Source organism: Heterodontus francisci, chromosome 4, assembly GCF_036365525.1.
Source record: "Heterodontus francisci isolate sHetFra1 chromosome 4, sHetFra1.hap1, whole genome shotgun sequence".
NCBI classification, from domain to species: domain Eukaryota; kingdom Metazoa; phylum Chordata; class Chondrichthyes; order Heterodontiformes; family Heterodontidae; genus Heterodontus; species Heterodontus francisci.
Genome location: NC_090374.1, coordinates 122,351,257 through 122,370,920, shown reverse-complemented (window position 1 = coordinate 122,370,920; position 19,664 = coordinate 122,351,257). Strand labels below are relative to the sequence as shown.

Below are 19,664 nucleotides of genomic sequence, written 5' to 3'. Positions count from 1 at the left end.
GGGAGGGGGGAGTTGGTAAGTTTTTCAGTGCATGTGTGGGGGCGGAGCCACGTCAGAGTTCTTTCATTGGTGTAGGGGATGGTGGGAAGGGGTAAAGCTTAAAGTTTATGAACTTTGGTGAGGGAAGGTCAGGTGCATAAGGTAAGGGTATTTGGGGGGGAGAGGGCAGGTAATTAATTTGATTATTGGGGGGGTTGGAGAGGGTCAAGATCAATTTATTAAATTTTTTAAGATCAATGTAGCTTTAAATGTTTAGATTGCAATGTAGGGCTCAAAGCCCTTTAAAAATTGTGTCAGGGCCTACACAAAGGAAGGCGGTGCCATTGCCGGGGACGGACTGCCCGCCTCCTCCATGTGATTTGGGGGAATCGCCATTGTTTGCATCTGGGAATGTGAAATGCAGCCCTTTATATACAGCTTAATTGCCCCCATGACCGTGGCTGAGTCAATAATTTTATCAAATGTCTGTGATACAACATGTCGATGCCTACCCCGCTCTGGAGCCTTACCAGATTGGCTGTGCACAAATGTTCAATAAGCCAATGCATCCTTAAGGAAGTAAGGCAACAATATGGCTGCATAAAGGTCTTTATTGGTGAAGGTACAAGATGTAGTAAAGATAAAAAGAAATACAAATGCATAAGGGCATAGCAAGCCTCCCTTGCAGTCCCTCATGGCCACTCTCCTGTTACCCTTGCGGTCCTTCATCTGGCGTGGCTTGCCCATCTTCCCGCTCCACATCCTCATCAGAGGAGGAGGAACCCACTCCTCACTTTTCACGTTGCTCATCAGCTCCCCACCTCCCTGCAGCGCATAGCAGACCACTACGATGTGTGAGATCCTCGCTGGGCATACTAAAGGAGTCCACCGGACTGATGCAGGCACCTGAATCTCCTAAAATAAAAGCAAAATACTGCGGATGCTGGAAATCTGAAACAAAAACAAGAAATGCTGGATTCACTCAGCAGGTCTGGCAGCATCTGTGGAAAGAGAAGCAGAGTTAACGTTTCGGGTCAGTGACCCTTCTTCGGAACCTTCCGAAGAAGGGTCACTGACCCGAAACGTTAACTCTGCTTCTCTTTCCACAGATGCTGCCAGACCTGCTGAGTGAATCCAGCATTTCTTGTTTTTGTTGCACCTGAATCTCCTCTTCAGCAGACCAATGGCCTGCTTAATGGTAGCTCACGTTGTCACCTGGCAGGCATTGTACCACCTCTGCTTCTATGCATGGGCTCCTCACAGGCATCAGTAGCCATCTCCTCAGTGGGTAGCCCTTGTCTCCAAAGGTCCATCCCTGAAGGCTGGAGGGAGGACAGAAACGTTCTGCATGGAGGCAACTTCCCGGGAAGCGTGCATATACCTGCAGGATCCGTGTACGGTGGTCACAAACCAGTTGTACATTGAGGGAGTGGAAGTGTTGATGAAGGCTGCTGGATCGTGCTCTGGAGCCTTGATGGCCATGTGTGTACAGTCGATGACACCCTGCACCTGGGGGAATCCAGCTGTGGCCCCAAACCTGATGGCCCTCTCAGCTTGAGAGTTAGGATCCGTGAGGAGGCGCATATAGTTTCCAGCCCTCCTGAACAAGGCATTGATGACCTCCTTGATGCACTGATAAGCCACTGACTGTCAGATCTCACAAATATCCCCTGTGGATCCCTGGAATGATCTGGTGGGGTAGAAGTGCAGCACCACAGTGACTTTCATGGCCACCGGCATTGAATTCCTACCAAATCCATCATCCTGCATCATGGCACACAAGTCTGTCACAGCCTCCCTGGAGAGGTGTAGTCTTCGTTGGCACTGTCTCTTGGATATCTGCATATAGTTGAGCCTCGACCTGCAGATCCTCTCTGGAGAGTACCTCCTTCTGCATGGAGCAGTAACCTCTCTCTCCTCTGCGGTCTTCTGCAGTGTCCAGAGGCTGCTGCTGACCCTCCTGTGGGCTGAGAGACCATTGCGGTGCCACTGCAGGTACCTGGCCCTCCTTCCCGCTCAGCTGCACCTTGACGCGGTCCCCAAAGCCTGGGTGAATGAGGCCCATGATAGGTGGCCTCTCCCTTTCTCCCTGCTAGTGGCCCCCTCTTGTTGGCCCACTTATGATACTTACCTGGCAGGGGAAGAAACCATGATTCTGTTCCAGGTAGGTTTTGAGTAAAATGGCTGTAACCAATTCTAGAGCTTCAGGCCAGGGAGTGTGTATCACCGTTCGGAAGGAGACAGAAGGAGGTGCACCTGTTGACCGTATCTTCATTTAAAAAATCCTTATTGATTGCTATGGATTCCAAGCTGCAGACATCTTCTGCCTGCAGGACTTCCCCAGCAGTGGATATTTCGACGTGATGTTCAAGAACGTGGTGGGATGCATGAAGTTCCTGAAGGTGTTCAAGGAGAAGGAAACCAGGCACTGTTGTCGATTTCTCACAGTGGAGCCACTCTTCACACTGCCATCGCAACGTGACCGGGTGGTGACAATCCACCTCTACAACCCCCATGTTCCTGTCATGGATGTACTCACCTTCCTCGCCAGGTACGTCGAGGTGGCCAGCAACAGCACTGATATCAAAGACCCATTTGGGATTTGGACCAGCAAGCGGCAGGTCAAGGTGACCTTGAAGGTCGATGCCAATGGAGCCATCATCCGGGCCTCCTCCAGTTTCGCTATCAGGGGAAGTCGAGGCTTCTTGGTCTATGCAGGGCAGCCCAGAGTTTGTCACACCTGTGGCATATCTGGTCACGTGGCAGCCAACTGCTGCACAGTCATCTGCAAGAACTGCAAGAAGGCAGGCCATCAGACCAAGGACTGTAAGCAGAGTAAGTGCTGCAACCTGTGCGGTGAGGCAGGCCACCTCTACAAAACCTGCCTCAAACGCTGCCTCAGTAATGCTCAGGCGGCAAGGTCCAAGGAAAGGCCGGGAGAAGGAACGGTGAATGCTTCTGGTGCTGGAAAGGAGACAAGCAACCCTCTCCGCAGCAAGGAAAGTCTACCTGAGAAGGGGAAGACGAGAGCCAGCTGCAACCAGTGACCCAACACCTACCCTATGCCCGGAAACCCCTCCTCTATAGACAGAATCAATGGTGGAGGAGGCAGCAGATGGACAAACTGGTCAGTGGCAAATGGTACAAAGGAAAACCACAAAGAAAAAAATCTCCAAAAAAGGAACAGGCCACCACCCAAACCAATGGCCAGAGGAGGCTACCATCTGAGACAGACTACGGCAGCTCCTCCTTATTGGACGAGGAAGGGCCGGAACGACAGCACCCACAAAAGAAGCGGGAGAACTCAAAGGAGCTGAAAGATAAAGCCCCCTAGCTCCTGGGCACTGGAAGCTGTGATGAGCCCAACCGCGCCCCAAACCCAAAGGGCCGAACCCAGCGACATGCCCAGGGCACCCCAGCTCCGGGACACCAAGTGTAAAATACCACACCTCAGCACCTACAGGCAATGGTTACGATGGTGGTCCCACGGGCCATCAATCTAGTCGGGGGTAATGATTCCTGTTCCTCTGGCCTCGGTATTCTGCTGCGGGGAGGTAACTTCACCATCTCAGAAGTTAAGGAGGTGGTGGGCGGTCACCTCCTCGTAGCAGATGTAATGTACAACAATGCTCCGCTCTGGTTGATCAACGTGTACGCCCCGGTTCAATGCAGCGAGCGGCTGACTGTCCTCCAGGAGCTCCCACTGCTGCTGGCGATGTCCAGACCGGTCATTCTAAGCGATGACTTTAACTGTATCATCGATGCAGCTGGACGATCCGGAAGTGACGACTGCAAACTGGACACTACATCCTGATTCCTAATGGAAACAATAAAAGATGCCAAGCTGCACGACGTCTTCAGCAAACCTGCAGACAGAGCACAGCGTATATACATCTGCTCAAGATCGGACGGATCTGCCCCTTCCAGGATTGACTTCCTGTTTGTGTCCTGTGCTGTCACAGTCAGATCCATTGACGTCAAGCCGGTGTTCTTCGCTGACCACTGCCTCTTACTGGCCGACTGCCACTTACAGGACGACCAGCGGGTTGGTAGGGGGACATGAAAACTCAATGCTACACTGTTAACCCCAGAGAACGTTGAGGAACTCAAAAGGGATTACAAAGGTTGGAGAACCATGAAACCTCTCTTTGAGTCTCCAGTTTACTGGTGGGAAGCAATCAAGGTGAACACCGAAAGGTTCTTTATCTTCAAAGGTGTTCAGAGGACGAGAGAGAGACAGAGGGAAATGTCCTGACTCCAGAAAAGAATGCAAAATCTGCTCCGGCTGCAGTCGATGGGGGTCGAGGTCAAGGAGGATCTCCGAGAGGTGAAGAGCCAGCAGGCCTCGCTCTTTGCCATGGAGGCCTCCAAGATCATCTTCCAGTCCAGAGTCCGCTCTGTTGAGCAGGATGAGATGTGCTCCGGTTTCTTCCAAAAAATAGAGAGAGAGAGCTCTGTGATCAGCAGCCTGAAGGAAGAGGATGGCTCGGTAACGTCTTCGCAGTCGGACATACCAAGGATCAGCAAATCCTTTTTATGCTGGGCTGTACGACATGAAGCCCATGGACAGCACGGCCTCCCAGTCCTTCCTGTCATCTATCATGGAAGTCTTTAGATGACAGCATGAGGGAGAGACTAGACAAAACACTAACTCTGGATGAGCTGACAAACACCGTCAGGTCCTTCGAGATGAGTAAAACTCCCAAAAGCGACGGCTTACTGGTTGAGTTGTATTCGGCTCTGTGGGACTGGATCAGCCCAGACCTGCTGGAAGTATACAAGAGTATGCTCCTGACTGGCAGCATGTCAGAATCCATGAGGAAAGGCATCATCACCCTCATCTACAAGCTGAAGGGGGAGAGGCTGGAAATCAGAAATTGGCGGCCCATCTCACTGCTTAATGTTGACTACAAGAGTCTGTCCAAAGTCACCGCCAGTTGGGTCAAGTCTGCTCTGGAGTAGGTGACCAGACCTGTACTGTACCCGGCAGGAAGATCTCTGATAGTCTCGCAATACTCAGGGATACGATCACCTATGTACGAGACAGGAGGGTGGACACCTGCTTCATCAGCTTGGACCAGGAGAAGGCTTTTGACAGGATATCACACGCCTACATGATGGATGTGCTCTCCAAAATGGGGTTTGGGGAGGAAATCTGCAATTGGGTCAAACTGCTCTACACAAACATCAGTAGCGCAGTCTCAATCAATGGGTGGGAATCAGAAAGTTTCCTGATCCAATCTGGAGTCAGACAGGGATGTCCTCTCTTCCCGGTCTTGTTTGTTTGCTGTATCGAACCTTTTGCTGAGTCTATTAGGAAAGATGTGAGCATAAGAGGAGTGACAGTCCCAGGCAGCGGAGGCACTCAGGTAAAAGCTTCCCTGTACATGGATGACGTCGCCATCTTCTGCTCGGATCTGCTGTCTGTTCACAGACTGATAAGCATCTGCGACCAGTTCAAACTGGCCTCAGGAGCCAAAGTTAACCACAGCAAGAGTGAGGCCATGTTCTTTTGGAACTGGGCAAACCGATCCTTTGTCCCCTTCACCGTCAGGTCAGACTACCTGAAGGTGCTGAGGATATGGTTCGGAAGGGCCGGAGCGTGCGTTAAAACCTGGAGAGAGCGAGTAGCCAGGGTATACCATAAACTGAGCATGTGGGAGCAGCGATCTCTCTCCATTGTGGATAAGAACCTGGTTATCAGGTGCGAGGTGCTCACATTGTTGCTGCATGTGGCACAGGTCTGGCCCATGCCCCACTCCTGCGCCGTGGCGGTCACCAGAGCATTTTCCGCTTTAGCTGGAGATCAGAGGGACACGATGTTCAAACCTCTGGATAAGGGCGGGAAAAATGTACCCAACGTCGCCCTCATCCTGATGACTACCTTCGTGTGCGGCTGCATCAAGCTGTGCGTACAGCCCCAGTACGCAAACACCAAATGTCACTGTCCTGAGGTTCTGTCTGTCCCCGGTGTTGTGAAGGATGGGTCCGGTCACATTGCCGTGTAGCGCTCCGTCCAGTTGGACCATGCCAAAGTTTCTGCGGAAAAACACCTTTGACCACCAATCCATCAGACAGTGGTCTGCACGGAATGTCCTCAAGACCCTACGGAAAAAGGAGAGGGTGGATCCTGTCGGATGGTTCCCCGAACAGACTGCCGATTGTCATTTGGCAGAATGCCCCATCACCAGAACTTTCAAACAAGCACCAAGATGTGGCTTGGCTGGTGGTGAGAAGAGCCCTCCCCAACAAATCCTTCCTGCATGCCCCGAGTCTTACCCCCTCTGCACGCTGCCCTCGAGGTGGTTGTGGTGGGGAAGAGACGGTTGCCCACCTCCTTCTGGAATGTGTCTTTGAAAAGCAGGTGTGGAAAGAGATGCAGTGGTTTTTATCGAGGTTCATCCCAAGCAGCTCTGTAACACAGGAGTCTGTGCTTTACGGGCTGTTCCCAGGGACTCCGAAATAAACATCAACTGCTGCTGGAGGACCATCAATTCAATGAAAGACGCTCTTTGGTCTGCCCGAAACTTGCTGGTCTTCCAGCGAAAAGAGTTGTTCAAGATCGAGTGTTGCAAACTGGCACATTCCAAGGTCCAGGACAACGTGCTGAGGGACCACTAAAGCTTGGGGCAGCGGCTGCAAAGGCTCAATGGGGAAAGACCACTGTGTAAGGTCCTCCCACCAAAGTTAACTGAGGGGCTGGATCCATGGGAAACCCCTTGGGCTGTATACACCAAATATGGGTTTGCTGTAAAATGTACATGGCATGTAAAATGGAATGGAAGGATTGTGAGGCAACTCACTCCTGTATTGAAGAAAACTGATTTCCTTTGCACTTTTTGGAATGTCAACTCAGTAATGTTTTGAAATGTATTTTTTACAGATTTTTATGAATAAAGTATATTTTTGGGGAAAAAAAACTTGAGCCTTGCCCAGGTATCACTTGCCCGTTGTCCTCCTTGTAATGGCCCCCTGCAGCTCAGCCAACCTTCCTCTCACTTTTGACACAATGTGCACAGCCCTCCCTTTGTGGTCCTGCCGCCAGGCACTTGATAGTTGCCTTCCCAATGGCCTCCCCTTGCAGCCTGCTGTGCTCTGCCGCCTCCATGTTGCCTCTTTGAAGGAGGCGAGCCTCTGAAGCCCCATGAGACCCGTGTGTCATTTATAAAATTCAATCCGCTCCATAAAATTGCATTCAATTGGCCTGTTAACTAACTTAATTACCTGCCTTAACTTAATTACCTGCCCACTCCATGCGCTCCATGTTTGCTGCCGTAGACAAAATCAGGATGGGACATCACAATGTGGGACTGTACTGTCCTGAATTTATGTCTCCGCCCCCCCCCCCCCCCCACTCATGCCTCCATTCCCGTCCACTTCATTCCCTTAAATTTCAGCCCAAAATGTTGTGCATCAAAATCCTGATGCATTTCAAACCTAAATCCCATATTGTTGGTCAAGAATATCATGTCTGCATTTTGAAGCTGCGTATAGGAAATTTCTTGTTAGCAATGTGAAACTTAAATACATCTTTACTGCCTGCCTGCTCCCCCCACGTGCACATGTGAATATAATAATACACATCAAAAATTTGGTCATTTAAAACAAACACAGTAGAAAATGCAATATGTGGAAATCTATATAATCAATTGTGATGTAGTAGAAGTGCACCAGTGTGCTTAAGTGCAGTTAGTACTCAAGCAGTAAACTTTAAATAAATTGAGGATAGGGGCATTTTGTCAGCTTGTACCTTTAAGGTAATAAACAGACTGGCATATTTGGTGCTAAACTGGCTACTTGATACCATATCAGTGGTCTAAGACCGCCAACTAGGACAGTGTCCTTGAGTGGCATAAAGATGTGTTATTGGGAGTGTATTTTATATGGTTTCTTTGTTAATGGAAGCGCTATCATCAATTCATGATCTATGAAGCGACATTAGAGTAGGTTTTCATGTTTACCACCTGGGCATAAAGCATCGTCTGAATCCAGTGCAGTGCGGAAAGTTGGGTGGGGAGGATTACATGCCTGTTGCTGAACCTGCCTTGTTTTCTTCCCATTAATTTAAATGGAATGAAAGTTGGGCATGCAGTCTTTCTCACTCAAGTTTACTCTGTGATCCTCTCAGGCAATGCTTGATATCCAGGCAATCAAGATGAATATCTATCTGGCAGTATCTTGGAGAGTGTTCTGGTGAAATGTTTGTGGGTGTACATAAAAGAATAACAATGGTAGAAGGAAGCCACAAGACCGTAATCTAGTCATGGAATTGAGTTAAAATGTGCAAATTGAGGTTGAAGTTTATACATGTGTTTCAAAGGTGATTACCTGATTTTAATTGTCCCCTCTTTTAATTTTTATGGCATGCGTCATTTCAGAAAGGGGTAATGATTAGTGCTGGTAGAGATGTGCTACATGTGTGACAATTAATGTTTGGAGTGAGTAAATTCCACTTGTTGCTGTATTCTGGGCTTGTTTTATCGCCATGCATATGAGAAGTAGCTTACACATGAACATGCACCAGCCTGAACCTAATACTGAATCCCTGAACATTGCAAATTAATTCTATAATCAACTATGTGTTTTTTAATTCAATATATACAGATATTCTTCCTTGCTTGGTTTTATTCTTAAGAGTCAGTGCCACATGAAGTTAAGTCATGATAAAATAATTGATGAATAATATCAGAAAAACCGCATTGTGATGAAAATATGAAATCATGTCAGAAGTTCAAATAAAAATATATAAATTATGCCGCTAAATTCTGTAAGTATTTGGGGATTCATTGATAAAGCATAAATTTGTAGAAGTTTTGTATCCTACCAATATAAAAAAAAATCTTGGCAGTAATAAGTTAAAAATGCCTTTTTTCCCTTAGTTGGTGGTAGAGTGAGTCGAGAATTATCATACACACGACAGAAGATAGGGGAGGAAGCCATGTTCAATCCACAGATCATAATTCAAACACCTCCTGAGGAAGGTGCTAGTGTTCTCACAGTTGAAGCACTGCAGCAGCACCTCGAATCTGCACTTAAAGCTAGCAGAGTGCAAGTTTATTTGTACAACAAGTAAGTGACACTGAATCAATCTCATCTCTATATTTTCTAACTTGTGTGAGGAACTTTAAAAAAAAATCAAATGAAATCTCTGCTCTTAATATGCATTTGAGCTTTTAATGTAGGCAAATGTACTATAGTGCTACTTTCGAGACCTGTTACGTCTGGTCCTGTCTTCTTGTTGAATTGTCATCTGATCTTACTGCTTTTTCATTTTTATCTTGTCTATGTATGTTTTAACTCAGCACTTTTGTGTCTTTTTTTTTCTCTTTTCATTTAGACAGTGGACCTTAGACAACTTATGTTATAAATCAGGAGCACTTGTAACAGAAACTGGTTGGATGGATCAGGTGAGCTTAGACCCGCCCCCACTCCCCCACCTTAACATTTATAGAACATTTTTTAAAATCAAAAATATATTCTATTTGATAAAGTGATGTTAATCTTTTCACTTATTTCATTTTTGATGCTTGCTATACTTATTAAGCTAAGTGTGATGCCCTGCTTCTTCTATGTTTTTACCAGCTTATTGAAAAATTATATCCCTGTGTAATAATCACACCCTTGGATTGTTTCTGGGAAGGTGCTAAGTTACAGTTAGGAACAGTCTACCTGCCGTAAGTAAACCTTAGTTGCCTTTAGTTTTAGTTCTGTCAGTTAAAAATGACAGCTTTCAACTCTTAGAAAATATCTCTTGTGATTCTTCTCGTATATATCTTTTTATTATAAATATGTGAGTCATTTAAAAAAACAGAGCTCAAGCAAGGTAAAGTACTGCCCATATTTTAATGAGATCCTTCACTGTTGTAAAGGCCAGGAACTTTTAAAACTTTGACGTTGTGTTAGTTTATCAATTTCAGTCTGTAGACTGCTATTATTTTTTTAGTTATGCCCTCTTGTGCTAACCTATTTTAAAAACAGGTAGGGAGAGCAATTTCACCTTGATGCACTTGCTTTATGGGCATATAATGGGCACAATGAAACCCAATTTGTGGACCAATGTCCTGTGCTCCAAAGACGCCTGCAAAGTATCCAACCCAAAATTGGGTTGGGACAATTTTTAAGTGTCCCTGGTAGCCAGCTAAAACAAGCGTTTAACCCTTTACATTTGTAGGTTTAATAACTGTTTTAGACACCCATGCAGAAATTGGTTATGGTAGAGTGGAGCAGGTGCTGGACTTGCTCCTGCCTGGATTCTTCAGTGGCCATTGCTTTTAAGCCAGGAGAAACAGGGGTGCTTCCCAACTCCACAGTGTCCCAATTGCTGCTCCATAACCACCGACAACACCTCCCCCCACCCCCCCACCCCCCCCCCCCCCCCCCCCAACCCCACTTCCTGGGACCTAACCTTCAGGCTACTTCCAGTGAAGCAGGTGACCCAGTAATCAGTTTTTCAAATAGGTGAGCTGTCTGTGGAGTTACGACAGGAGGCAGTAGTTTGCGCAGTTAATAGTAATGAAGTGCAAGGCACAATTTCATGCCAGACTCTAAACCTCCTGATTCAGGTCACTTACTTTTCTTGGCTGCATTCACACCTAAAACTGAGCACCAACATATTTTTATACCACAATCCTTTCACCTAGCTCATACAGCTAAAAATTTGGTGATATCAATCTCTATTCTTCTGCCCATTCATGTCAATCAATGGAAACTTTTGCCTGCTGACATCAATTAACAGGGAGTAGTGAAAACATATTTTCTCACCTGTGACTGCTTATCAGTCACTCATATTTAGTGTTTAGACATGGAATATTATATAGATATATAGGATCATGATCCCAACAAGAATCATGGGCTATTTTTTCGCTCTGTAAGTTTGGAGGTTTGTTAGAAGGGTGGGCGGGCACAGGAAACTGTTAATGTAAAAATTGAATTGTAAATAAGGGTTTTGTGTTTTCTGGTTGGGAGAGTTGAAATAATGACTCAAGCCTGGTTAAGCAGATACAATGTGGTTTGAACCACAAAATAACCCAGCCAAAAGCCTCTCCAGTCTGTCAGCATCAGGAAGAAATTCAAAAGGGGGGTGGGGGATGTTGGTCGATTGCCAGGTTGTCAAAGTGCATAAAGAAGAAAGGTATCATTAGTGGTAATAAAGGTCAGGTACTATGATTGATTCAAGTAGAAAAGCAGTTATTATAATACAGGAGGACTGTAATCAGACATTATGTCACAATCTTTTGATGCTGCCAGATGCTAGTTTCTTATCCTGTTAATGTGCAAAAATGACATCATATTTTCACAGTGGAAAAGTCTCAGTCGGGGCAGGCTGTCAGCACTTTCATATTAAATACTAATTTATCTCACAGTATCAATCAAAGTAGCAGAGGCAGAATTTGGAAGAGTGTATCTAGTAAAATATTTATATTTCTTTAGATTAAACAGTAACAAAAACTATCTAAGGAAAGAAATATTAAATTTTTTGGAGAGGGGAGGCAACTGATTTTTTGCTGTTTATACATTTCCAATTTGAAGAAATTTAGACAATATGGTAGTGTTTTTACTCCACTTTAATATCTGTACATATAAATACTCATTTTTAGTCCCACTCGCAAAATCCTTTCTTTATGAAGATTTTTTTCAGCAAGTTTTTCCTTGAGTTTAATAGTTTATTCTCTTCACCTACTCAGCCTGATACTTGCACAGGATAGGCTCACAGCCCTCCAATGCTATTGGTAGCTGCCAGGAGGTGCTGGAGATCACATAGGTATGTCCTTCCCTCTAAATTTCTAACCTTTCTGCTGGGAATCCTTTCAGTCTCCCGCTTGATGCAAGTTATAAATGGAAATTCACCGGACTCCACAGCACTGAATAGTAACATGCTAACCCTCAACATCACGGAGTCTCCCAAATAATTCATTTTTAACCCATTGTGCACTGATGAATTTTAGCACAAAATTAAAATTTTAATTTTATTTTTCAAGGAAATGGTGAATTAAGAGATTTTATTAATTGAATACTTTTGAGTATCATTCTAAATCTTAAAGTGTTATATTTATGATAGCGGTTCACAGAACCTCTATATGTTAAACTTCAATGAAATTGACATAAGGCTAAATTTCTTGCTGATATATAGCAGAAGATAGTTAGGCAGATTTTAAGTTTCACTGTTAGGTGATGAATTCAATATTGTGAATTGACTGCCCATTATACACCTCAATGAGTTTTCCTTTCCATTTCTATAGAAAGAAAAATTGAGATGGGTGTATAATGGGCAGTCAATGCGCTACCACCAGCTTTCTGCCTGGCAGTGGGAGTTATAATTGATTCCTGTGAATGGAAAATCTGTGCAGCAATTTCCCAAAATGTGCTTTTGGTATGGCAAGCTCTGTGTTGGTGGTGCTAAAGATGAAAATTTACCCCAGGATTTTTCATTTGCTCGCAGCATCAATGTTACCATGATTTTTATTTTTCTTCCTCTCTTTAGTTATGGAGCTATCCGTGGGGCTCAGGGTGGAGATGAGATGGTCCACAGGGAGCATTACCACTTTGGCAGCCTACAAAAATGGCTGCAACAAATGTTGCACGCTTAACTTTGTTTTTGTCATCACAAAGAGATAACAAAGATTTGGCTGTAGCAGTTAACCTGCTACCCTCTCTTAACATGAACATCTAGCCCACAGAGTGAAATATAATAATATGCAATATAGTATGTGAATATTTGATGCCATGTAATATCCCAATGAACTAACTATCTGAATATTTCATTACATTGAATTTATAGCACAGAAACAGGCCATTCGACCCAAAGGTCTATGCCAGTATTTATGCTCCATGCACACCAATTATGTTATTCATGACCCATGCTGAACAATAACCATCTGTTTTCAGAGAATTGGGAAACTAAGCTCATAATGCAACTCCATCTATAGTAACACTTTTACAAGTTTTTTTATTGAAGGTGGGATCTATTTCTTGACAGAGGTAAACCGCAGTTACAGTGGACGAATCTTGACCCCTTAGAATTCCTGGAGGAGTTGAAGAACCTAAAGTATGAGGTGGATGGTTGGGAGGAGATGCTGAACAAGGCTGGGGTTGGACATGGTTACATGGATCGTCCTTGCCTGAACCCTGCAGATCCAGACTGTCCATATACTGCCCCTAATAAAAACTCAACAACAGTAAGTGATAATTATAGACTTGCTACCTAAGTTGGGATTCATACCATGGTAATTGACTTTCATTAGTGAAACATTGACATATACAATTTGCCTTAAATATCAATTCCTCCTAAGTGTTAATTAAGTGTACCTGAATTATATATTGTAAAAAGTTGGAAAATAATTAACCCTCTTGTTACTGTTGATAATCATATGGTACCCAGTTGTCTAATGATCCTTACTATTATTTACAGCCTCTTGATATTGCCCGAGTGTTAAGTGGTGGTTGCCAGGGCCTGTCCAAAAAGTACATGCATTGGCAAGAGGAGCTGATAGTAGGGGGTACCACAAAGAACAGCAGTGGAAAACTACACAGGTAAACAACCAAACCAGACTGGAACTGAAATCAATTTGTACAACCCAAGTTATAGCTAATTTCAGTTACAGTATGTAGCAATCGGGACACAGAAATACACAGCATTGAGACTGAACCCAGGATTCTCTGGTCTCAAGGCCACACCGTGTGTTTTTGAGCCCCTGCCAGGGTGAGGAACAGAGGCGGGTGAGTGCTATAAATAGCTCCACCGTCCCTGCTGGTCTCTCAGCTCCATCCTGCCTCTGGGCCATTTTATGACTGGAATTTTCCAGTCGGCCTCCAGGTTCCCATTTAAGGGCTCATTTAAATTTTACTCAAGTCTCTAGAGTGGGACTTGAACCCACAAGCTCCTAAGGAAGCGAGAGTGCTACTTGCTAAGCCATAGCCGACATTGGTTTGAGATGCTTGGAGACGGCTGCCTGATGGCAGACTGAAGGGGCCAATACTCCAGGTAGGCTTAGAGGCCCTCCCTGCCTGCCTGGATGAAGCAGTTGCAGCTGCAGCCACAGCCGCAGGACACCATGTGGAGGGATTCCACCCCCCAACTCTACCCCACAGTGGTGATCAGGCTGCAAAGGCCATTTTTTATTTTACTTACCTGCCATGGCATCCTGCTGCTGCTTTCAAGCTGGAGGGCCTCTGATTGGCCCTTGAGCTTTGAGAGCCCAACCACCATCCTTAGTTGGATGGTGTTTTCGCCCTCTGGCCATTAATTGGCCGCTCTGGGGAAAATCACATTGAATGACTGACTGTTTCCCACACAGTGGGCTGGATTTTACAGCAACACCCCCCCACCCCGACCCTCAGCGTCAGGGGTCATAGCGGAGGGGCCAACAAATGCCTTGGGCAGAGGCCCGCCACAGGGCTTGACACCAGGAAGGTCCGGTCCAGTCAGATATTGCTGATGGGAGCAAATTAGCACAAGAAAATTTATTTGTCAATAAATTAAGTACTTATCCGCTCCCGCCGTCTGTTCTGGTGCCATATTGGTGCCAGTGGCCGGCATTCCCGTGTCTTTGGATACCCGTCCGGGGATCCGATGTGGGACACTGATGGGGAGGGGAGAGCAGGTAAGTATCTTAGTGCGGGAGGGGGGTAGCGGGGTCATACTGCTCCAATTGGTGTCAGGGATGGTGGGAAGGGGTAAAGATTAAAGTTTGTGAACTGTGATGGGGGGGTGGTGGGGGTAAGATCAGGTGCACAAGGTAAATATTTGCTGGGGGAGAGGGTAAGGGATGAATTCTGTGGTTATTGGGGGGGATGGGAGAGAGGCTAGAAACATTTATTTCATTTTGTTGATTCCATGTTAATTAACTATATCTTTCAAGATTTAAATGAAGTGGAAGTGATCGAAGCCCTTTAAAAATGGCGTCAGCGCTTGTGCGGTGGCGCCTGACGCCGTTGCCAGGGATGGACTGCCTGCCTGTTCCACATCATTGGGGGTTGGGGGTGGGGGGGTGCGGTCCGCCCCGGCAATTTAAATGAGCTGCTGTGTTTAATATTGCGGAGGCTTCACAGCATGTGTGAAGCTCGCCGCCGATATAAAATCCAGCCCCATGTGGGCTTCTGACCCCCTTTGACTCTGTTGGTAGGGCCCAGAAGCCTGCAGGAAAAATCCTGCCCTATAAGTTCTAAATATTCACTGAGCCATGATCTGGGAAGGGGAAACTCTCCAAATAGATTTTTTGTTGAAAGTGAAAAGAGAGCTGTCTTACTAGCTTGAATTGTGAACCTCTTGCAAACCAGAGAAATCTTGTCTTAGGAATAACTTTTTTTGTAAAGACACAATTATTTAAACGATCAGTTTTTAAAAATTGTCACATTTCCTGTTATGTGTAGAAGTACATAGATAGCCATATTTAAATATATTTTTAAATAAATATATCAAGTGCAATAACATGTTTATTTATAATCTTTTAGTCTGGCCCAGTCTTTCTGTCTGGCTCAGACCACACAATGTGTTATATAAAGCCACCGAGCTATCATTTGATGGAGACATTTTATTAAAACTGAAAAAGGGAGCAGTGCACTAGCTCTATTCATAGACTTCTCTAGACCAGAGAGGTAGGTGTTTTGTTTTGGAGGGATGGGAGATGGCATTTTCCCTTTTGCCCTGCTTGAATCCCATTTTTATATCATCTCAGTACCATGATCAGACCATCATTGATAACAATCATGAAGTCCACAGTTCTGGTTTCCTGCCTAGAAGACATTGCCTGTTATAAACAGATCATGAGGGAGTAAGCAAAGGGAAAAAAAATCCTCATCCCAAAAACTACTAGCTTAAAAAAAAGTTTCCAACCTGGTTTCAAGTGGTGTTCAACTTTACTTTGTACAATGCAGAACTCAATGAACTAATTAATAATAAAAAAGGACTCTTTCAAAGCAAAACTATTTTTTTCGATACTGCTTCCAAGACAAATTGTATGTTTGTTCACAAGTTCGTTCACTTAAATAGTTTCAGCTTAATAAAAGTCAAGCTTTTAGAGGGTGAAAAAAAGTAGAGCTTTTCATTTATGACTTCGTAAACTGAGTTCTCTTCCTGATAATGTTTTTTTTCCCATCCCCCATTTCTCTGTGCCTCTGTTCAGTGCCCAGGCTTTCCAGACCATGTTTCAATTAATGACCCCCAAGCAGATGTATGAGCACTTCAAGGATTATTACTACGTTTCGGATATCAACTGGAATCCGGACAAAGCTGCAGCCATTCTAGAGGCCTGGCAAAGGAAATATGTTGAGGTAAAATGGAAAGAAAAATTAAATTAAACATGCTTTTGTTCATTTGGTGACGTTGGTATTTTGGACCAGGACATAATTAACATTTTAGCATTTTAGGGCCTAAGGAAAGAGTTAACTACCACAATATATATTCACAATGCAACATTGAGGCCATTCATCTGTTTGTGGGATCTTGCTGTATGCAAAATGACTGCTGTACTAGCCCTACATAACAACAGTCACTGCACTTCAGGGTAGTCTATTGTGTGTGAAGTGCTTTGAAACATTTCTCAGACATGCAAGTTTTCAGATTTTCTTTTTACAAACCATCATTTGATAATTTAACTTACTCGAAGTAAAATCACATTTAGCATTGTACACTTTTGTGTATTTGATTTTCTTCTTAAATTGGGAGTTGGAAATAAGTTGCATTTCAATGTTTAGAAAACTTTGCATATAAGGCTATGTGTAATAGGAAGGATGTGCCTGTTGAATGGTCAATTTAGCCTCCAGATGTGGCTTCCTGCAGCGAAGCCTGCTTCTGTCTCTTTTTGCTTGCACAGTCTACAAAAAAAACCTATGCTGTGCAATGCCTGATTTGAGATAAACCTGTTGGAATTCAGAATCATTGGTATTGCTTTTTTGGAATACTACCTGTGGAGATTGTAGTTTTAATACAAACAAATGTTGTGTTAATACTTCAACCAAACTTAGAATAATATTTGTTTCCAGCTGCATTTACAAACATAATATAGAAAGAAACAAAGCCTACAATGAACTGAGCAACAGTCGCCCACTGCGATTGTTAGTCTGTTTATTAAAAAAGGTGTCTGGAAAACATTAGCTAGGCACAGTATCTGCTCACAGCTGCAGTCCCATTGGTAGGGTCATGTGACATCATCTGGCATTTGTTTCCCGGGCAGTGACCTTTGTAAAGCAGCCTGTGACCCTGTGTGCTGGCCAGCCAATGAAGCATGAATGAGGAGTCCCGAATATTTTTTTTGTTTGAATGAAGAAGAACCTGATGAATTGCCTAAGCTGTGACTTTTACTTTCAATGGTGGGGGGCGGGGGCAGGGGGGGGGGGGATGCGAAACAAAGATTGTTTTGCATATAAGCAGAAAAGGAGGTTCATCAAATGTTTGTAAATCAGAAATGTAGTTAAACTATGATGACAAGCATGAAATAGTTTATCTCTTTTTCTAATGTTACTACGTACCTTAGGTGGAGTGTACCCATTTAAAATTGCTGCATAAATTATATGGAGGCTCTAAATCTTTAATCCTAATTGATTAATTATTAACTGATCTGGTCATTTTTAAGTCCTTTGTTGCAACTGTTTTGAGAAAACCATAGAATTTGGATACAATTTTCACTAAAAATGCTTATCGGCAATCAAATAAATATCTCCTTTTAAAGATCTTTTTGTATAACATTTTCGGTAGGTTGTCCATCAAAGTGTTGCACAGAATTCGACCCAGAAGGTTCTTTCATTCTCCACTACTACCCTTGAGGACATCCTCAAGTCATTTTCCAGTGTCAGTGTTATACGAGTGGCTGGTGGCTATCTTTTAATGGTGAGTCATTCTGAGTATCTCAGATTGCAGCTATGGAAATACTGTTGGGGAAGCTGCTAGCTAAGAATTGGTTTGATCATATTCTAACAATGTCACAATTTATGGCATTCATATGTGTTCGAATGGGACTAATGTACAAATTCATTGTATTATTTTATTTTGAGTTGTATTTAAGTAATTCTTTGAAAAAATCAGGAAAATTGGATTTTAATGCTTGTCTTCTCCCTTGTTCTGATTGCAGCTTGCCTATGCCTGTTTAACCATGCTACGGTGGGACTGCGCCAAGTCCCAGGGTGCTGTGGGGCTGGCAGGCGTCTTGTTGGTTGCACTGTCGGTGGCTGCAGGATTAGGCCTGTGTTCTTTGATTGGAATTTCCTTTAATGCTGCAACAACTCAGGTAGAATATAAAGTCAATCACTTTGTACTAAAATAAAAGAAGTTATCTTTTCAGCCATATAACTATTTAAGCAATGTTATGTGTTATAATATCCATCAGAAGAGAAGTAATTTATCCCCTGGTGTGTCCCATGGATTATTAATATTGTGTTTTAAAGATTATGGTCATAAATAACATTGCAATGGCTTCTCCATCAAGCTCTATGAATAATCAATTTACAGAGTAAATCCGAGGCGATAGATGTCTTTTCCTTTTCCTCCCTCAGTAAAGTCAACCACCAGATTCTCAATGGAGTGTTCTGAATTCCTATCACTGGTGACAGTGCAATCATTTTGTCGCCTGACAGATTAAAAGACACTCTGCTGAGCTTTTGATTTTCCAATGTTTAGCAAAAAACTGAGTAAAACATTTTTAAAAGCTGCCCTGAAAATGTCAGCAATACAAGAGGTGAATGTGACCTAAAGATGTCAGCGGATCACATTTATTGCAATGTTTCACTCAGCAGTTGGATTACTTGAACAGCTCCTTAGAGAAATTTAAAATGTAATCACATGAATAATTTTTCAGGAAAAGGAGTTAAATGGGATGCTTTCAGAGGTTAGTACTTAATATTCATAGTACTTGCTCTTTGAGTAATCTTATCCTGAACAGATTTTATATGCCTTTTTAATTTCCATACCTAGGCTCTAATTCAAAACTGTCAAAATTAAAAACAAATAAACTTGTGTTTTCAAAATCATCTGGTTGTCAAATATTTGTCAAAGTAACATTTTTTCTATTGCCATCTTCTCTCTTCTTAGACAGTTTGAATACTAGACAGAAAAAATGTATATACTGACGCTTGTTTAACTTGGATTCCAGGACAGCAGCATTCCTAAGCTAGTTCTAGAATTTATACTAGCAAATCAGGCGCCCTTATTCTGGAAGCAGAATAGTAAACCTAAGTGTTGATGGGCTTAGTATTGCGCCACCAAAGTAAGGGAGCCAGATTTATTAGTGGAAGCCATATCGTGGTCACTAATCTCCCTGAATTAGACCTGAACACGTGCTAGTATAACTACGACTCAAAAGAAAATTGTATGACGTTGATTTCCAACACTACAATCAAACTAGGCCCTTAAATTGAGTCAGTCATAGACTAAATCACCTTTTGATCCTGTAGCAGTGCTTCAGTTACCTCTGGAGTAGACCAAGGGGTTTTGTCGTAGGTTTGCTAGTACAGGTGACCCTGAACTATTAGTACCAAGGGAAAGTATTTTGTTTCATCACTAAGGCAATAAAATATTTTTACATCATAGTCTTCAGATTGCATTGGGCATTTTGATGTCATATATTGTCATTGAACTATATAGCACTGGCAGTTCAGTTTCTGATTCAAGACATTATCCTCATGCAAATGAGGTCGAAATTTGAAATCTAAACACAACATTTAATTTCCTGATCTTAAACTTTATAAGCCAAGAA

General features: G+C 43.7%; 1 protein-coding gene across 4 annotated transcripts in view; it reads left to right on the top strand.

Moving 5' to 3' along the window:
* ptch1 (patched 1) overlaps positions 1-19,664 on the top strand; it is a 98,213-nt gene that overhangs the window by 33,980 nt on the left and 44,569 nt on the right. For 3 of the 4 annotated variants that reach the window (XM_068030089.1, XM_068030086.1, XM_068030090.1), the window contains exons 3-10: positions 8,859-9,048; positions 9,317-9,386; positions 9,562-9,653; positions 12,956-13,154; positions 13,388-13,509; positions 16,101-16,248; positions 17,672-17,803; positions 18,045-18,200. In XM_068030089.1, coding sequence (XP_067886190.1) covers positions 8,859-9,048; positions 9,317-9,386; positions 9,562-9,653; positions 12,956-13,154; positions 13,388-13,509; positions 16,101-16,248; positions 17,672-17,803; positions 18,045-18,200 — 1,109 coding nt within the window. The remainder of the gene's footprint in view (positions 1-8,858; positions 9,049-9,316; positions 9,387-9,561; positions 9,654-12,955; positions 13,155-13,387; positions 13,510-16,100; positions 16,249-17,671; positions 17,804-18,044; positions 18,201-19,664) is intronic. The other variant, XM_068030088.1, reaches the window with a different exon arrangement.